The 20,992-nt window shown below is 38.3% G+C and overlaps 1 protein-coding gene and 1 pseudogene across 1 annotated transcript; one reads left to right on the top strand and one right to left on the bottom strand.

Annotated features, from left to right (window-relative positions):
* The first annotated feature begins 9,143 nt into the window (after window positions 1-9,143).
* On the top strand, window positions 9,144-17,156 carry LOC113074999 (neuronal acetylcholine receptor subunit alpha-2-like). The gene is made up of 6 exons (XM_026247715.1): window positions 9,144-9,670; window positions 14,170-14,321; window positions 14,836-14,880; window positions 15,029-15,138; window positions 15,305-16,457; window positions 16,685-17,156. The coding sequence occupies exons 1-6, from the start codon at window positions 9,583-9,585 to the stop codon at window positions 16,808-16,810; spliced, it is 1,674 nt and encodes a 557-aa protein (XP_026103500.1). The 5' UTR covers window positions 9,144-9,582; the 3' UTR covers window positions 16,811-17,156.
* A 258-nt stretch (window positions 17,157-17,414) lies between these two features.
* Window positions 17,415-20,598, bottom strand: LOC113075000 (protein-tyrosine kinase 2-beta-like; annotated as a pseudogene).
* Window positions 20,599-20,992: the final 394 nt, after the last annotated feature.

Genomic DNA, 20,992 nt, shown 5'->3' with positions numbered 1-20,992 from the left:
TGATGTCTTGCCCAGCAAGAGAAGTTGTTGTAGACTCAAGCATAAAATGTTCAATCTTCCCCAAACTTCACATGTTTGATAAAAGTCCTGGCCTGAACACATCTGAAGGCCAATATTCCATTATAATGATAGCGCCACCTGCTGGCAACGGAAGATTGGCACATATATGGGATATACTTTGATATATTCCACTTATATTTAGGACATTAAATGCATATTTCTCAACGTTCACCTTTTTACTAAAGCACACGATTGCTGTGAGCCCGGGTGCGAGGGCCCGTTCATCGCTGCTTGCAGCTTTAATTAGGGCCGAGCACCGATGGTGTGAGGACCCTCTTGGAATTGCTCCGTTTTATTATTATTATTATTATTATTATTATTTATATATTATTATTATTATTCTTCTCAAAATGAATCGCATTTTTGAGGGCCTAAACATGCTCGAAAAGTCATGAAACTTTGCACACACCTCAGAACTGGCGAAAATTTACGTCTGATATGGGTTTCAGAAGTGGGTGTGGCAAAATGGCTCAACAGCGCCACCTATACACGTTCAACGGTGTGCGCCTCGAGCTACGTTTCATGTACATGTATGAAAATCGGTATACACATGTAACTCTCCAATACCTACAAAAAAGTCTCTTGGAGCAAAATCCGAAACCCAACAGGAAGTCGGTTATTACTAACATTATGAGCAAATTTTGTGTCATTTTTGTCATTTCCATGCGTTGTATTTTAACGAACTCCTCCTAGAGATTCATTCAGATCAACACCAAATTTAGTATGCCTAATCTGAAGGCCTTTGCGATGTTAAATTGCGAAGCTTTTGAGTTTTCGTTAATGGGCGTGTCCGTGGCGGCCTGGTGAATTTCGATGATTCGCCATGAAACAGGAAGTTGCTATAACTCAGACATACAATGACCAATCTGCCCCAAACTTCACATGTTTGATGAAACTCCTGACCTGAACAGATTGACATGCCCATATTCAGTTATAGTCATAGCGCCACCTATTGGCAACGGGAAGTGACATATTTTACACTGCGATGAACTACTCCTAGAAATTTTATGACATCAATGTATTTTTTGTGGTCAGTCTAATCTAAAGCCCTGTGCGATGTTAAGTTGTGAAGATCTTGAGTTTTCGTTAAAAGGTGTGTCCATGGCGCCGTCACGAAGTTTGATGTCTCGCCATGGGAATAAAAGATGTTATAACTCAGGCATAAAATGTCCGATCTTCCCCAAACTTCACATGTGTGATAAGAGTCCTGGCCTGAACACATCTGAAGGCCAAAATTCCATCAGGTGTGGCAAAATGGCTCGATAGCGCCACCTATACACTTTCAACAGAGTGCGCCTCGAGCTATGTTTCACGTACATGTACAAAAATCGGTATACACATGTAACACACCAATACCTACAAAAAAGTCTCTTGGTACGAAATCCGAATCCCAACATGAAGTCGGTTATTTAGAATTTTCTCTGCAAAATTGGCGTTGTTTTTGCTATTTTCAGGGGTTGTACTTTAACGAACTCCTCCTAGAGATTTATTCAGATCAACACCAAACCTGGTCAGTGTAATCTTAAGCCCTTTGCGATGTTAAATTGCGAAGATCTTTAGATTTCATTAAAGGGTGTGTCCATGGTGGCCTGACAAATTTCGATGTTTCGCCATGAAAAAGGAAGTTGCTGTAACTCAGACATACAATGTCCAATCTGCCCCAAACTTCACATGTTAGATAAAACTTCTGCCCTTAACAGATCTACATGCCCACATTCAGTTATAGTCATAGCGCCACCTATTGGCAACAGGAAGTGACATGTTTTACGCTGCGACAAACTACTCCTATAATTTTTTTGAGATTAACATATATTTTGTGGTCAGTCTAATCTAAAGGCCTGTGCAATGTTAACTTTTGGAGATCTTGAGTTTTTGTTAAAGGGCGTTTCCATGGCGCCATGACAAAATTTGATGTAAAAAAAAAAAAAGTTGTTGTAACTCAAGCATAAAATGTTCAATCTTCCCTAAACTTCACATGTTCGATAAGAGTCCTGGCCTGAACACATCTGAAGGCCAATATTCCATTATAATGATAGCGCCACCTGTTGGCAACAGTAAGATTGGCACATATATGGGATATACTTTGATATATTCCACTTATATTTAGGACATTAAATGCATATTTCTCAACGTTCACCTTTTTACTAAAGCAACACGATGGCGGTGAGCCCGGGTGCGAGGGCCCGTTCATCGCTGCTTGCAGCTTTAATTATTATTATTATTCTTCTTCTCCAAAATGAATCGCATTTTTGAGGGCCTAAACATGCTCGAAAAGTCATGAAACTTTGCACACACCTCAGAACTGGCGAAAATTTACGTCTGATATGGGTTTCAGAAGTGGGTGTGGCAAAATGGCTCAACAGCGCCACCTATACACGTTCAACGGTGTGCGCCTCGAGCTACGTTTCATGTACATGTATGAAAATCGGTATACACATGTAACTCTCCAATACCTACAAAAAAGTCTCTTGGAGCAAAATCCGAAACCCAACAGGAAGTCGGTTATTACTAATATTATGAGCAAATTTTGTGTCATTTTTGTCATTTCCATGCGTTGTATTTTAACGAACTCCTCCTAGAGATTCATTCAGATCAACACCAAATTTGGTATGCCTAATCTGAAGGCCTTTGCGATGTTAAATTGCGAAGCTTTTGAGTTTTCGTTAATGGGCGTGTCCGTGGCGGCCTGGCGAATTTCGATGATTCGCCATGAAACAGGAAGTTGCTATAACTCAGACATACAATGACCAATCTGCCCCAAACTTCACATGTTTGATGAGACTCCTGACCTGAACAGATTGACATGCCCATATTCAGTTATAGTCATAGCGCCACCTATTGGCAACAGGAAGTGACATATTTTACACTGCGATGAACTACTCCTAGAAATTTTATGACATCAATGTATTTTTTGTGGTCAGTCTAATCTAAAGCCCTGTGCGATGTTAAGTTGTGAAGATCTTGAGTTTTCGTTAAAAGGCGTGTCCATGGCGCCGTCACGAAGTTCGATGTCTCGCCATGCGAATAAAAGATGTTATAACTCAGGCATAAAATGTCCGATCTTCCCCAAACTTCACATGTGTGATAAGAGTCCTGGCCTGAACACATCTGAAGGCCAAAATTCCATCAGGTGTGGCAAAATGGCTCGATAGCGCCACCTATACACTTTCAACAGAGTGCGCCTCGAGCTATGTTTCACGTACATGTACAAAAATCGGTATACACATGTAACACACCAATACCTAAAAAAAAGTCTCTTGGTACGAAATCCAAATCCCAACAGGAAGTCGGTTATTTAGAATTTTCTCTGCAATATTGGCATTGTTTTTTGCCATTTTCAGGGGTTGTACTTTAACTAACTCCTCCTAGAGATTTATTCAGATCAACACCAAACCTGGTCAGTGTAATCTTAAGCCCTTTGCGATGTTAAATTGCGAAGATCTTTAGATTTCGTTAAAGGGCGTGTCCATGGTGGCCTGACAAATTTCGATGTTTCGCCATGAAAAAGGAAGTTGCTGTAACTCAGACATACAATGTCCAATCTGCCCCAAACTTCACATGTTAGATAAAACTTCTGCCCTTAACAGATCTACATGCCCACATTCAGTTATAGTCATAGCGCCACCTATTGGCAACAGGAAGTGACATGTTTTACGCTGCAACAAACTACTCCTATAATTTTTTTGAGATTAACATATATTTTGTGGTCAGTCTAATCTAAAGGCCTGTGCAATGTTAACTTTTGGAGATCTTGAGTTTTTGTTAAAGGCCGTTTCCATGGCGCCATGACAAAATTTGATGTCTTGCCACAGCAAGAGAAGTTGTTGTAACTCAAGCATAAAATGTTCAATCTTCCCCAAACTTCACATGTTCGATAAGAGTCCTGGCCTGAACACATCTGAAGGCCAATATTCCATTATAATGATAGCGCCACCTGCTGGCAACGGTAAGATTGGCACATATATGGGATATACTTTGATATATTCCACTTATATTTAGGACATTAAATGCATATTTCTCAACGTTCACCTTTTTACTAAAGCAACACGATGGCGGTGAGCCCGGGTGCGAGGGCCCGTTCATCGCTGCTTGCAGCTTTAATTATTCTTCTTCTTCTTCTTCTCCCGAATGAATCGCATTTTTGAGGGCTTTAACATGCTCAAAAAGTCATGAAACTTTGCACACGCGTCAAACCTGGTGAAAATTTTCGTCTGATATAGGATTCAGAAGAGGGTGTGGCAAAATGGCTCGACAGCGCCACCTATACCAAGAAAATCAACAGCCTTCCAGCTATGTTTCACGTACATGCACGAAAATTGGCACACATATGTAACACACCAATACCTACAAAAAAGACTCTTGGAGCGAAATTCTAAATGCAACAGGAAGTCGGTTATTTTTAATATTATGAGCATATTTTGTGTAATTTTGGTCATTTCCATGTGTTGTATTTTAACGAACTCCTCCTAGAGAGTTCTTCAAATCAACACCAAATTTGGTATGCCTAATCTAAAGGCCTTTGCGATGTTAAATTGCGAAGATCTTGAGTTTTCGTTGAAGGGCGTGTCCGTGGCGGCCTGGCGAATTTCGATGATTCGCCATGAAAAATGAAGTTGATATAACTCACACATACAATGTCCAATCTGCCCCAAACTTCACATGTTTGATGAGACTCCGAAGCTGAACAGATTGACATGCCCATATTCAGTTATATTCATAGCGCCACCTATTGGCAACAGGAAGTGACATATTTTACGCTGCGACGAACTACTCCTAGAAATTTTTTGACATCAATGTCTTTTTTGTGGTCAGTCTAATCTAAAGGCCTGTGCGATGTTCAGTTGTGAAGATCTTGAGTTTTCGTTAAAAGGCTTGTTCATGGCGCCGCGACGAAGTTCGATGTCTCGCCATGGGAATAAAAGATGTTATAACTCAGGCATAAAATGTCCGATCTTCCCCAAACTTCACATGTGTGATAAAAGTCCTGGCCTGAACAGATCTGCAGGCCAATATTCCACCGGGTGTGGCAGAATGGCTCTATAGCGCCACCTATACACTTTCAACGGAGTGCGCCTCGAGCTATGTTTCACGTACATGTACAAAAATTGGTACACACATGTAACACTCCAATACCTACAAAAAAGTCTCTTGGTACGAAATCCGGATCCCAACAGGAAGTCGGTTATTTTGAATTTTCCTTTCAAAATTGGTGTTGTTTTTGCCATTTTCAGGGGTTGTACTTTAACGAACTCCTCCTAGAGATTTATTCAGATCAACACCAAACCTGGTCAGTGTAATCTTAAGCCCTTTGCGATGTTAAATTGTGAAGATCTTTAGATTTCGTTAAAGGGCGTGTCCATGGCGGCCTGACAAATTTCGATGTTTCGCCATGAAAAAGGAAGTTGCTGTAACTCAGACATACAAGGTCCAATCTGCCCCAAACTTCACATGTTGGATGAGACTCTTGACCTGAACAGATCTACATGCCCATATTCAGTTATAGTCATAGCGCCACCTATTGGCAACAGGAAGTGACATATTTTACACTGTGACAGACTATTTCTAGAAATTGTATGACATCAATGTCTTTTTTGTGGTCAGTCTAATCTAAAGACCTGTGTGATGTTTAGTTGTGAAGATCTTGAGTTTTTGTTAAAAGGCGTTTCCATGGTGCCGTGACGAAGTTCGATGTCTCGTCATGGGAATAAAAGATGTTATAACTCAGGCATAAAGTGTCCGATCTTGCCCAAACTTCACATGTGTGATAAGGGTCCTGGCCTGAACAGATCTGAAGGCCAATATTCCATTGGGTGTGGCAAAATGGCTCGATAGCGCCACCTATAAACTTTCAACGGAGTGCATATCCAAATTCAATGGAGTGTGCCTCGAGCTATTTTTCACGTACATGTACAAAAGTCAGTACACACATGTAACACACCAATACCTACAAAAAAGTCTCTTGGTACGAAATTCGAATCCCATCAGGAAGTCGGTTATTTAGAATTTTCTCTGCAAAATTGGTGTTGTTTTTGCCATTTTCAGGGGTTGTACTTCAACAAACTACTCCTAGAGATATATTCAGATCAACACCAAACTTGGTCAGTTAAATCTAAAGGTATTTGCGATGTTAGATTGCAAAGATTGTGAGGTTTCGTTAAAGGGCGTGTCCATGGCGGCCTGACAAATTTTCTATGTTTCGCCATGAAAAAGGAAGTTGCTGTTACTCAGATTTACAATGTCCAATCTGCCCCAAACTTCACATGTTAGATAAGACTTCTTCCCTTAACAGATCTACATGCCCATATTCAGTTATAGTCATAGCGCCACCTGCTGGCAACAGGAAGTGACATGTTGTATGCTGTGACAAACTACTCCTAGAATTTTTTTGAGATTAATGTATTTTTTTGTAGTCAGTCTAATCTAAAGGCCTGTGCAATGTTAACTTGTGGAGATCGAGTTTTTGTTAAAGGGCGTGTCCATGGCGTCATGACAAATTTTGATGTCTCGTCACAGCAAGAGAAGTTGTTGTAACTCAGGCATAATTTGTTCGATCTTCCCCAAACTTCACATGTTCGATAAGAGTCCTGCCCTGAACACATCTGAAGGCCAATAGTCCATTATAATGAGAGCACCACCTACTGGCAACACAAAGATTGGCACAAATTTTGAGTAAACTTTGATATATTCCACTTATATTTATGAGTTTAAATGCATATTTCTCACCGTTCACCTATTTACTAAAGCCACTCGCTGCCGGTGAGCCCGGGTGCGAGGGCCCGTTCATCGCTGCTTGCAGCTTTAATTTAGAATGTAATTTATTACTGTGATGCAAATTATCTTTCAGAAATCATTCTAATATGCAGTTTTGCTTCTCAAGAAACATTTCTTTTTTATTTAAAATTATGTAAAAATTTAGTGGAAGCATTTTTTTTATGATTCTTTGATGAATAGAAAATTCTAAAGAACACCATTTATGTGAAATAGAAATCTTACTCTCACTTTAATTTCTAAAGATTAATTTTAATATATAATTAAAAATATGTAATTATTTATTCCCAGTACATAGAGAGTTCATTTATAGACTTTAATATCTGAAATTGCAGCTCAAGAGTGTTTCAAGGATGCATGCATAGTAACACTTTAAAGGTAAAAACAAAAAACAAATAAGACTCTCAGGTAAACTGTTAAAATGATCCTTAAGTAAATGCTTACAAACAGAGATTAGCAAATAAAAAAAGGAACAGTTGCTCGTAGACTTAGAGCCTCAGACTAACCACTATAACTTGATTCGATTCTTGTCTCTGCGTTTTCCATCACCAGTATGGACAGATGAAAGGATTGTGATTTTCTGCTCCTTTGAGGCCAGTGGTTCAAGAAAACCTAAGCTGAGGCCCCTGTTAATTTTTTCCTTCTCCTCTTATTTTTATATAATTACTTTGATTATTTCTGATGTTGTGTATACTTTGTCTTTATCTAAGAATAAAAAAGGAGTCCCTTGTCTTTGAAGAAATGCTGCGTGCCTCAACAGACATTGCCTCTCGACTGGAGAGCTCTTCACGAGCCCTGCATGTGGAGATGATCGAACAGCTGAGGAAGAACATGAGACAGCCGCGCAAAACGAAATGACTCGGTGGGAAGCCATCCAACCTGGAAAAACAGATCAAAGTAGCCTATTATATGGCATGTAACATTTATGTATGTATCCACAATGTTTTCATAACATTAAACAATGTTGTCCCCTTAAACAGTCCATATGTTGACCATTTTATTAAATTAATTCAGTTTTTTTCAATTTTATCTCTCTTACTATGTTTTTGGGAAAAGAACTGAAACTCTCTTGTCCGATGTTCAATTGTGAGCCATATTGAAAATATAATGGCTATGTGTACAAGGAAACATGATCATGATGAAACATGATGAAAAAAATGATCTTGGCAGTGAGGTGATATTTTAAAAGAATATTCTCTTTCCAAAAACAGACCAGCCTGCATGTTTCGGCGCTAGGGAGCAGATGGTGAAAAGACTATATGAGGGTCTGAAAATCAGCAAGCATGAACTCACATGCATTGGAGAGAGAGAGAGAGAGAGAGAGAGAGAGAGCAAGATAGAAAAATAAAAAAGAAGGGGGAAAAAAGACATGACATTGATGTCACTGAGGAATAAATAAAAACATGACTTGGCAGCTTGGAGCCAGAATCCAAAGAATCAGAAAACATTGCGACTTAATATTAATATTTTTTTAATATTTTGTGATTTCTCTAATCGACGATAGAAAAATACTGTAAGTATAGTGTTCAAATATAAGTGTATTACTCTAGTCGGTTGCGGTCACTTTTGCTGGATGTGTATTTTTGATGCAATTCTCTGTGTATGCTGGGAGCTATGATCACAGATACAGTTTGTGTGAAAGAATGACTTTCAGTGACATGAACTTAAGACTGTATTGAGGGTTGTATATTTATAAACTGTTGATATTTAACAACATTCTTGATGTGGCATTGTTGAATATAATATTCACATAAAGTGTTATCAGGGTATAAAAGGTGTGGGAACCCTGAAATGCAACTTAATTGTTTAGGCTGCTTTTATTAGAAAGATTTATGTGAAATACTGTAACAATTAAACATAATTAATAACTTTCAGGATTCAGGATTAGCATAATTATTATTAATAATAGATGTTTCTGTCTCTAAAGTCAACCAGAGTGTTTCACCTTCTGAGTTCTTGTTTCCGTCAGAGCATTTATTCAGCTCCACTGACCTCTAGCGGCGATCTACTGCAATAACGATTCAATCACTTGACGCAATTAGGTTTGGACTTTTTTAACAGTGTCTGCGTACGAGTTTGCGAACTTATCCATTTAGCGTGATGCTTTATTTATTCATTCATTTTTATCATTGTTATTATTATTGTCATTATTATTCAAATAAAATCAGACTGGTTGGAAACAGAAATCAGGCAGTTTGCAATGTGGTCAAGCTCGTGAACTTGTGATGTGGTCCCTCCCTCCCTCCCTTTCTGTCTGACATGAGAGTGGATGAGCGGACTGAGAGAGAGATCTCAGTCTGGAGTGAACCCAGGAGAACAGCAGTAGCGAGGTCATGGGGCCATCTATATTTGTGATAGAAATGGAGTTACTCTGGGATATAACTGCTTCTAATAATCCTTTTTGGATGCACGTGGAAATAAATAATACTTTTTGCAGCACGGAATCCTTGTTTATGATCTTTCGCTGAACAGGAGGCAAACCTTAAACTAATCATCGTAGAGAAAGAAAATAACATTTTGGATAAATATGGATAAACAATGGATGTATGCAACTTAACTAGATTTTTTTTTTCTCGAAAAACTGACTTTTGTCAGCACTTAAAATGCACGTGATTAAAAAAAAAATCTTTCTCCTTAAATACAACCACCAACCTCTAATGTAGAGTATGAAACAACTGAACACACAGAAGCCACTGAATGATACCGAAACTGCCTCGTGGAATGCAGACGAATCTATAGAAATGTATTGAAAGTATGCTAACTGACAGTACGATGGAGCGCTTTGAGAATCAGCTGTTCTTCCTGAAGATTACTCTTCTCTGCACTATTCTATATGAGTCAGGTGAGTTTCACTTCTGATTTTTTTACTTACATTTTAAATACTTAAATATTACTCGATTTTTTCCATAAATAGGCTATACTGCTTAAAAAAATAAATCAAAGAGGTGGATTATAGTCCATCGGACTATTAATGTATAAACTTGTTTTGACTGCTAAACTGCTATGGTCACAATGGACCAGAAACGCAGATATATTTTGTAGAAGGGAGTCTTAAAATAACATAAGACAAAGTTTATATTTGTTTGCGTATTTTAAGAATCCCCAAAGTGCATGAATTAATCTGATCAATTTAATTCATCGTCAGAAAAAAGAAAAAAAGAAAAAAGAAAAGAAAAGAATAAAACATCCAGCCTAATCTGGTTTTCAGCTGGTCAAAATGGGAGACCATCTTATTTGAAACCAGCTAGGACCAGCAAACTATCATAAACTGTTTTAAGACGAAGGAGTTTGGCTTTCACATATCTACACTCAGAGATGTGTAGGCATTAGAATGGCACGCACGATTTCCAGTAAAACGAAATGTCCTCTCCACGGCCAAGCTGGCGCTTAAATCAAGGCAGATTTATGGGGCTTGCTCATCACTCTGCGTTTACGCTCGCACTCTCCACGAGCGTGTCTTCATTTATGTGTCCGCTCGCTGTCAGCAGCCGCTGAACTACTGATGAATGAATATCACTGCGGGCATCTGACGCCTCCCGCGCGCGCTCGAGCTTGCAGCATTTCATCAGGATTTTAGAGTTGAACGGAGATGCACGAAGAAGGTCGCCATCCTATTTCAGGTTCGAGGCTTTGATCTACCAGCCTAAAAGACCGTATAGTGAAATCCGTCCACCTGCTCTGCTCCTCACAGACTGGAGAACAGATGCGCTGTTATCGCTGTTTTAGAGGCTGCAGAACTGACGCAGGCGTCACTGTTCCAAACTGGAATTGAGAACGAACATAGAATCCTGATGTTCTACCACGTTTACCATTGTTTCTATAGACTATTGCTACTTGAGAAAAAATACAGTAATTATTTATCAAATATACATTTAAGTTATACATGTACATTAACATTTTACATTATTATTATTTTTTAAATAAAACAGATTATATTATAATACAAATCTGACTATTATGAAGAAATAGCTTTTACATGCTAATTAAAGCATGTTGCCATAAATAAAGCATAAACTATAAATGTATGTATATTAATATCTCTACTATATATATATATATATATATATATATATATATATATATATATATATATATGCAGTATCAGTAAAAAAAAAAATCAAACTAATTAATATCAAAATGGAATATTTAACATTTTTGAGATGCTGAATTTTTAATTTCCCTAAGCTGTAAGGACTAACCATCAGAATAAAAAATAAATAAATAAATAACAATCTTGAAATATTTCAGTTTGTGTGCTATGAATGTAGAATATAAGAAAGTTAGCTTATATTAGCTTATATAAAAAATAAAGAACTTTTCCATGATGTAAAATTTTTTTGAGATGGACTGTATTTGCTGTTTTCTTCTAAAAATATTAAATTCCCACCTTTGAACTGCATGGCATGTCCATAATATGCTTAAAAAAGCCAGAAATGTGCCAGAGGTGAGAAAATATTTTCCTCCTCGTCTGCAGGCCGCTGACTGTAATTGCTTGGGTTTCATATCATGTCCCAGTGTGCTAATGCCCTGTGGTGCAGACCCTAAATTTGACTTGTTAATGACATGTTGTCATTCGCCCAGAGTGTGACTCATTGTGCCAGCATGACCCAAGGGAGCTCAATTCTCCACACAGCAAATGACTGCGCTCAGAGAGCAACTCCAGCCACGTACAGCACTCATATAGCAAACCTGCAAACATTGTCCTCAGGGTTCTGTATTAATGCCTCCTCAGCTCAGAAATAAGACCTGAGTGGGCCACCTTAATGGTGTCTAGCCTCTGTCCTGCATATATGAGTCAACCAAAGGTGCAAAGATTACAGGACATCTCCTCCTGGAAAAAGAAGAGAATCAGTCATCATTCAGCCACACTGGCCCACGTATCATTAAAAATTGTTGGCTTGTCACATATCAGGTTTTTGAAGCAATGTTCCTGGGATATTTTTTTCCCCTCAGTATATAGGTCTAAATGAAAACTGTACATTATTGTAGGTCCTCTATAACCCCGCCTCTCTCAAATGGGTTTGTTTTCTACAAAGTCCCTCCTTCTGACAAGCACAGTCTGCTCTGATTGGCCAACTGACCAAGTTCATTGTGATTGGCCAAACACCGCAAGCATTTGTCAGAAATGTAACACCCCTTTCCATAATCGCGATTTTCATCTTTCAAAATAAATGTAAAGACAGTCAGTAATGTCCTTAGTTTTACCATCAGTTCAAGCCCGAAGGAGAAACAGAGTGACGTGACAGAAAGTGATGAAGCTTGTATGTGTTTGGAGTACCCAGACGGTTAAGACAGCGGACAGTGTGACCCTGTCTCTCTCTCTCTCTTACACACACACACACACACACACACACACACACACGGCACACAAAAATCTGCATTTGAAATAGCAAATACTTAAACTAATAAAAAAACACAATAGCTGATTCAGAAGCGACAGATTGTTGTAGCAAAGTCAGAATTACCTTCTCTCCTAGGTTCTAGGTCTACTTTTGGAAGACCAAATAAAATGCTTTTGTTTTCTCCTAGATACCCACAGCATCTCCCTGACATGGCTGCTTCAACACTGAAACCATGCCTTCTTTCCTTGCGTTAACATTTTTGGCGGCATTATGCAAATATTTTCACAAAGTGACATAGACATGTGGGGGTGTGTTTAAACGAGGCGTTTTAGGGGTGAACCTCAGAATCCAGATTTTCAAATAGTTGTATCTTGGCCAAATATTGTCCTATCCTAACAAACCACATCAATGGCAACCTTATTTATGCAGTGTTTAGATGATGTATAAATCTAAATTTCTTAAGACTGGTTTTGTGGTCCAGAGTCATATATTATATAGCAGTGTTACTCAGTTCCACATTTTGTATGTCTCTCTTATCACTTTAGATGTTTGTTCTATTGACCAAGTGCCCTGCAAAGTGTACTTCAAAAGATATTCCACCATGATTCCAGTCCGAAGGGAGCGTATGTGTGCATTAAAGTGTGCAAGACATAAATTTAGATTGTATTTATTTACAGAGGTATATTATGTCAGACTTCACACTTCTCTAGTAAGTTTCATCTGTGTGTGATGACTCTGCAGCCCATGGGATAGCACAGATCCATGACTGAAATGTTCAAAAGAGAAGTAAACTGAAATGGATTTCCTATCCTCAGAAAGTATAGGGAGCAATTAACAGTGTAGGGACCATGTCATTTGGAACAGAGTTCATGCATGGAGCTTTCTTCTAATGAGCTGGTTCTCTGAATCAGGTGTGTCACATAAGAGACATGCAAAATATGCAGAACAGGACTGGAATTGAGAACCACTGCTATATATAGTACGGAAGTAGGCATTTACAGATCACGAGAAGCATGGCCTTGGAATAAGACAAAAAAAAAGCTAGGTATAGGCGTGTTTTCTTATTTAATACATATAATATAAATGAACAATTCTTATTTTCGTTTTATATTTAAATTAAATACCGAGGAATTTATTATAAATTATTTTTCCACAGACATCTTTAATTAAAATAAATGGATAGGCATTTTGAATTATCAATGTAATATTGTTGCTTAAAATGTGAGTTAACCATTATTAATTTACCAAACTGTTGTGTATAGGCAGTATCAGAAGACAACACAAATCATGTGATCAGCTGTAATTAGCCTAGCTGAGGCACTCGGCAGATTGGAATCACAGCACTCTTCTCACGTGATATTACTGAAGTTTTAACGGTTTTTGAGCAAATCCATTACAGTCGACAGATGATAAGCTATGACGCATGTAATTATATTTGAATAAAGAAATAAACGGGAGTTAATCCCCTGATAAAGAGCTTTAATACTACCTGTTATTTAACATGCAAATAGTGTGGTCAGTGGGCCTTAGATAAGTTAATAGACTGTCTGTCCAATTCGTTTATTTAAGCATTTAAACTCTAGCTTTGTAGATTTATACACTTGCTTAATGATTTGATATGCCACACTCAAATCTATAAGAAAACTTACCAATATGCTGAGCGTGCGAAACCTTACAGCTTTGGCTCTTCAGTAATGAAGCAAGTTCACTATCAGATGTAATTTACTTGAAATCTGTGTATGACTCCCAAGTTGTGGATATGACAGTAGAACAAGCATTTAAATTGCCTCCACTTTCTCAAGATCATATGTGAAGAGCCTTATAGGAGTCCAAATAGACTGGATATACATTAAGTCTAGACATAAAAGAAGTCTAATAAACAAGTAGGAGTGTTACATGAACAATAATATTTCTAGTGGTATAAGATAAACATTTTATTTGTCAACTCTAGGACAAATATTGGCTGTACATAATGTAATGTCTTCTTTTCAACTTGCAGTTTCTTGTTGTGAGAAGATTCATTCACACACTGAAGATGACCTCTTCAAAAAGCTCTTCGATGGCTACAACAAGTGGTCAAGGCCTGTACCAAACACCTCTGATGTGGTCATTGTCAAGTTCGGTTTATCTATTGCCCAGCTCATTGACGTGGTAAGTTAAATTAACTATTTTCAATCGGAAGATATTTTAAAATATTATTTATTTCTGTGAATGCAAAGCTGAATTTTCTGGCCATTACTCCAGTCTTCAGTGTCATGTGATCCTTCAGAAACCACTCTAATATCCACTCTTAAATATCTATATTGAAAACAGTTATGCTGCTTAATTTGAAACATGATACCTTTCTCAGGATTCTTTGAGAAAGCATTTATTTGAAACAGAAATCTTTTGTAACATAAAAAATGTCTTTACTGTCAATTTTTCATAATTTTTGTGTGCTGAAATATTATTTCCATAAAGGCAGTAACGCCAACATCCTACTGTATATCGCCCAAAACATTTGAATCTGGATGAATTATGGTACATGGTCCTTGAAGGCTCCAAGTCCATCAGAAGATTAAAATGAAAAAGTGTTTGTGACCTCTCTGAACCAAACGCTTTCTGCTGGAGCAAACCCAGCATCCTGACTCATACTCACCGTCCTTCCTTGTTTTCTCCTCCACAGGACGAGAAGAATCAGATGATGACAACAAATGTCTGGCTAAAGCAGGTGTGTGCAGCAGGAAAGCTGTATCGAATGGAGAAAATGATTAAACCATGTTTAATAATATTAAATGACATTATAATAGAATATGAATAACTATTATATTATAGTGGTTTCGTTTTAATGTCCTGAACATTTTTGGCCTCTCACTCAGGAGTGGAATGACTATAAACTACGCTGGAAGCCTTCAGACTATGACAATGTGACTTCTATCAGGGTACCGTCAGAACTTATCTGGGTCCCGGATATAGTTTTGTACAACAAGTGAGTAACATACAATATGTCATATAACTAAAACAACCCAATAACTTAAGTCCAATAACCAAACTGTGTGCATTTAATGTAAAATGAATCCCGCAGAATTGTATGATGTATGAAACAACTTTTCCTCTTGTAAAAATGCTCAAATAAATGTTGTTGTCCTCTCCAGTGCAGATGGGGAATTTGCAGTGACCCACATGACCAAAGCCCACCTCTTCCACACAGGTAAAGTCCGCTGGGTTCCACCTGCCATCTACAAGAGCTCATGCAGCATCGATGTCACCTTCTTCCCCTTTGACCAGCAGAACTGCAAGATGAAATTCGGCTCATGGACTTACGACAAAGCCAAGATTGATCTGGAGTGCATCGAGAACACAGTTGACTTGAAGGATTACTGGGAGAGCGGCGAGTGGGCCATCATCAATGCTGTTGGCACCTACAACACCAAGAAGTATGACTGCTGCCATGAGATCTACCCAGACATCACCTACTTCTTCATCATTCGCCGGCTGCCACTCTTCTACACCATAAACCTCATCATCCCTTGCCTGCTCATCTCCTGCCTGACCGTGCTGGTCTTCTACCTCCCGTCAGATTGCGGTGAAAAGATCACGCTGTGTATCTCGGTCCTCCTCTCGCTCACTGTCTTCCTGCTGCTCATTACAGAAATCATCCCCTCCACCTCGCTTGTGATCCCACTTATTGGTGAATATTTGCTCTTTACTATGATCTTCGTCACCTTGTCCATCATTATCACCATCTTCGTGCTAAACGTCCACCACCGCTCGCCCAGCACTCATAAGATGCCCCGTTGGGTTCACTCAGTCTTCCTGGATTTGATCCCACGATGCTTGTTTATGCGTAGACCTGCACCGGGCAGCCGTCACAGACAGAAACTCCTCCTCCTGCAGCAGCAGGGCCGAGGAATGACGTCACGGGTGCTTGGACCTGCAAACGCACCCCTCAGTACATCTACTAGCTGGTTTAGAGGGGAGAACTCTGGGGATGACGAGTTTCGCAGATGCTTTTGTTATAAGGACTTAGAACTGGGAACGCTGTCCTCTGCAATCACACTTTCTCTCCAAACACCTTCGCCCTGCCCTCTCAGCTCGACTCCACCTTCACTACAGGAATTCGGGCCCTCCTCTAGATTGGATATGGGCGTAACTTCCAGGCAGCCTGGTGGAAGCGTTAATGTCACAAAGCAGCCTGACATGACATCAGACAACCCGGGGTTCCTTCTGTCCCCCAGTGTCCTGCAAGCTCTGGAGGGGGTTCACTACATAGCAGAACACCTGAGAGCAGAAGATGCTGACTTTAGCGTAAGTTTTCTATGAAAAGTTTCACGAAAAAATTCTAAAATATTCTAAAATATATATTAAAACGTTAAATATCTTTAATATTTTATGCTGATGCTGAAGGGAGAGGATGCAGTTGAAGTTGCCTCGAAAGAGATCACAATCCAAACTTAAAAAAAAAATATATATATATATTTATAGTAATGTTACTGTTATAATAATCCACTAATTTGTCTCGTCTGTTCACACAGGTAAAAGAGGACTGGAAGTATGTTGCTATGGTAATAGACAGAATCTTCCTATGGATGTTCATCATAGTTTGTTTGCTGGGCACAATCGGACTGTTTCTCCCACCCTGGCTCGCAGGCATGATCTAGAAAACACACCTCTGAGTACATTATATTAACAGTGAAGACTTCTAACTTACAGGCTTCCATGGGAAGAACCAGCATGGGGACACAATACCCCTTCTAGCAGAAACATCACAAAGTGCGTGCTGAATTTTCCCCTGCATGGGGTCAGATGCATGTTTGACATCAGGAATGTGGCTTCACATACCTGACATTTTTCAGAAGTCAAGTCAGAAATTGAGAGAGCCACAAAGCTTGTCTATGAAATGCTTGTATTTGAATAAATAACTGTTGAACTATATAACCCTGAATATTATTGTCAAAATTAAAAACTGTAAGAGACTCAGTGGCTTACTGTAACTGATTACACAAATAAAATCAGTGAGGCTGGCATTTCCCATGTCTTGTTACTCTTCATGTCCCACCCTCCTGATATATTGAAGGGATGTTTCATTTAATTTGATCTCATGTCATTATAAAATGTGCATTTCTAGCCTCTATAAAACATGAACAAGATATTTTCAGATATGTTTGTTTATCATGCAGTGGATGTCACCAAAAATGTTTGGTTACCAACACTCTTCAAAATGATTACTTTAATGCCCCACAGAAGATAATAAGTAACAACTCCTTAAGCAACAACACCTTTTAATGTTGTTTGCAAGCATAAAAAGCATATTTGTGCATTATGTGATTCGCTTACATTGTTTTGGTCTACAATATAAACATATATTTAATAAGACGAGATGTCAAGAGGAATGTTGGGTCATGTAGAGGATTCAGCAAACTAGTTGTTATTAACTTTTATAAAAAAGAAGAAAAAAAAGAAGATCTAGAATCGCAGTAAACAAAAAAACAAAAATTCTTGGGGAGTATTCCAAAAAGTAGGTTATGCATCATAGCTGGGCAAGTTCATGCATAAGTACATGAATAACCTCAACTTTCATTTCCATAAATGAGGTAACTTTCAAGTTATTTAAGTAGCTATCACAACTTATTGTCTGAACATAACCTGCTCTGGAGCTTATTATATAGGTAAGTTTTTCAGAGGTGTTCAGCACATACATTTATTACTATTGATGAGGCTCCAGTGACAAATGTTTTATTATAAAGCACTATTACAACATAAAGCCACATTTATTTTATCTCACACTTTGTGAATATGCATTCAAAATGACTTTTTATATTTTTTTTACACAAATGTAGAAGGAAAATTGCTAAAAGAAAATTGTAAGCAAATTTTTTTGTTCAATCAAATCTTACACAGTCATTCAATCTTGATTTTTTAAATATATATATATCAAGCTGAGTATAGGACAGTTGTGTATACTCAAGTCAGCATGTCCCAAGCTGCTCTTTTAGTCTGACAGTGAGTCTACGTCCTCAGGTTTGGGTTTGGCCAGGTTTGAGCGCACTCGTGCCTGGTCTACAGCATCTAAAAGGTTCTTGGCATCCATGGCCAAAGCGTGGGCTGCTCCCAGCATCTGTTTCTTGCACTCTTCCTTTAGAGAGGTGATGGCATTCTGTTGGGCCAGCCGCATCTTAGTGATGAGCTCAGCCAAGTCCTTATTCAACAACTTCTGAGTGCCTTCAATCTGAGGGAAACATTTGTACTCCTATTAAAATCTTGGAAAAGATTAAACTCCCTTTTAGCGCCACTTAGTGGACATTTTACTTAGAAACTGCATTGATCATGTTTGATACATGTACATGGCAAATAGTACCTCTGTTCTACAGGAAACGTGCAAAGTTGGTAGTATATCATCCACACTGTTGATCAGATTTCTTAATGAGAGTCCGACAGTCTGCCGACAAAAATGTTAAAATGACAGTATGTGAAACTGTTAATGGAAATATTGACCAAAAACGGCATCAGACTTAAATCAAGGCTTTTGTTTTTTGTCACCTTGACAGGAGAGATGTAATCAGTAGATGGCAGTGTGTTGATGTCATTTTTTAACTGCACCACCACCTTCACCACGTCCATGACATACTGGTACACACTATCCTCTGAGCGGTCCAGCTCAGCTGTAGGTGTAGGCTGAAGACACATGCAACTGAATTATGCTTCCTATCATTGTACTGGGAAAGTGGAGTCAAATATTTAACATGTACGACCTGCATACTGTACATGCGTGTAAAATGAGTCCATACCTGCACTGCGATTCTGGTGGTTTTGAAGGAGGCAGATGGAGTTCAGCTTTAAGTGGATACAGGATAGTATAGGATGAAACATGATAATATGGTACAAGAACTCAATTAATTTTCTCAGCAAATACTGATATGTTAATTCATTAGAATTTGTTGGCATTTTTCACCTGCAAAATGCAGAGGACTTACCATAACTGAGTGGCAGTTCAGGGGTCTGATAATAAATAAATAATAATAAAAAAACTTTAAATAAATGATAAAAACCACATTTTTTAAGAAAAGAAAGAAAAATGCATCAGATTTATGAAATGGTATGAAAATGTTATTGATGAAATGTATATAATAAAACACACACCTTTGAGTCTTGATGAACCATTGGGTCCTGAGAAAGAATAGCAAGCAATGCAATGTCTGTGATAAATAATATTAAAGGCAAACCTATATTATCATATATAAGAGATTAATAAATAGGTTTTCCTCCTTACCAGAAGCTTCTCCTCCGTCTTTAACCATTGTGTGTCCTCCTCCATCTGCTCTTTCTGATTCTTCAAAATATCCTGCATGCGCTCCTTCTCTGCCTGCCACAGCCGCTGAGCATCTTCCTTACTTGTTGGCCCGAAGCTGAACTCACCCTCCTACCCCATAAACACACACAAACACAAACCTTCTGAGGTTCTACAAAGCTTCTAATGAAATATAATTCAAAATCAAATCAAATAAACAATACAAATATTAAATAATGAAAACTCATAAAAAATAATTTATTTCTATTTTTACCCCAAGACTGCGGCGACGGGGTGGGGATGTGGTCATGGTGAGGATGTTGGTTGAGTCCACTGGTGACTGGTAATCACATGGGCTGGCCAGGTCTGGTGAACTTGCACATAAAGCCTCATTAAGCTGGTGAAAATAAGAGAAGAATATTTCAAACTTATATAACACACACACACATATATATATATATATATATATATACATTTAGTGTTTCATGTTTAAACATAATGAACACACTACCTGAAGATGCAGGCCAACACCAAGGGTATTTCCGAAGCGACTAGTATTGACTCTGGAAGGCTGAAGATGTAAACAAAATATACTGACTGTTAGCTTGAATGTGCTGCTGTAACTGAGTGTAAGGGAAAACAAACAGCAAATGAAAGCTGACAGCTACCTTTGGTGGAGGTTCACTTAAACTTGGCCTCCATGATCCGGATGTTACGGGCTTTTTCTCTCTCTCTCTCCACCTCCAACTCCTTCTCCATTTGGTGGACATCACTGTTAAAAAGAGCAAGTTTGTAAAAAAAAGTGGGAAAAGATTAATATTTTTGACCAAAGAAATACAATACAATATATATATATATATATATATATATATATTATATATATATATAATATATATATATATTATATATATATAATATATATATATATATATATTGTAGATGCATGAAGGGAGAAACCTGATGTTGCAGGCTAGTTTCGGTGAAGGTGGGTCTCTCGGGGGGTCGTAGCTCCAGCAGCGGGTCATAAGAGAGTACAGGGCAGGAGGGCACTGATCAGGTTTGGGCAGCCTGTTGCCCTGTTCCAGCTGGTTAATTACATCACGGTTATCCAGCCAGTGGATGGCTGTTTACCTTGACTCATAATCTCCCACATGCACACAGCTGGACGGGAGCAACATGAGAGGATAAAATGGAAGTGAGAGGGAGAAATCACAAGGAAGGTTTGACAGACTTTTGTGCATTTTACACTTAGGGGTCAAACTCTCTAACCACTAGGCCACGCCTTCCCCTTTCATTGGAAAAACTATAAATTGCAATATAGAAACTTTTACAGTTGTTTTATAGCAATATTATTAATTGATTATTGCACCAAGAAATTAGTTTAGGTAAAATGAATTGGCAAACTGTAAAAAGTTGAGATGGAAATGAAAGTCAGTTATTGTATGACAATTTGTAAAAAAAATATTTAATAGTGGCCCTGAAGCGCTGAATAATGTTTGTAAGCACAGGGTGGTTAAGCATGCCAAAACTGTAAAATGGATTCATAAAAATTGAA

The sequence above is a fragment of the Carassius auratus genome, unplaced genomic scaffold, assembly GCF_003368295.1.
Source record: "Carassius auratus strain Wakin unplaced genomic scaffold, ASM336829v1 scaf_tig00016004, whole genome shotgun sequence".
In the NCBI taxonomy this organism is placed as follows: Eukaryota; Metazoa; Chordata; class Actinopteri; order Cypriniformes; family Cyprinidae; genus Carassius; species Carassius auratus.
The sequence above is the reverse complement of the archived record's forward strand: the minus strand, read 5'-3'. Positions and strand labels throughout refer to the sequence as shown.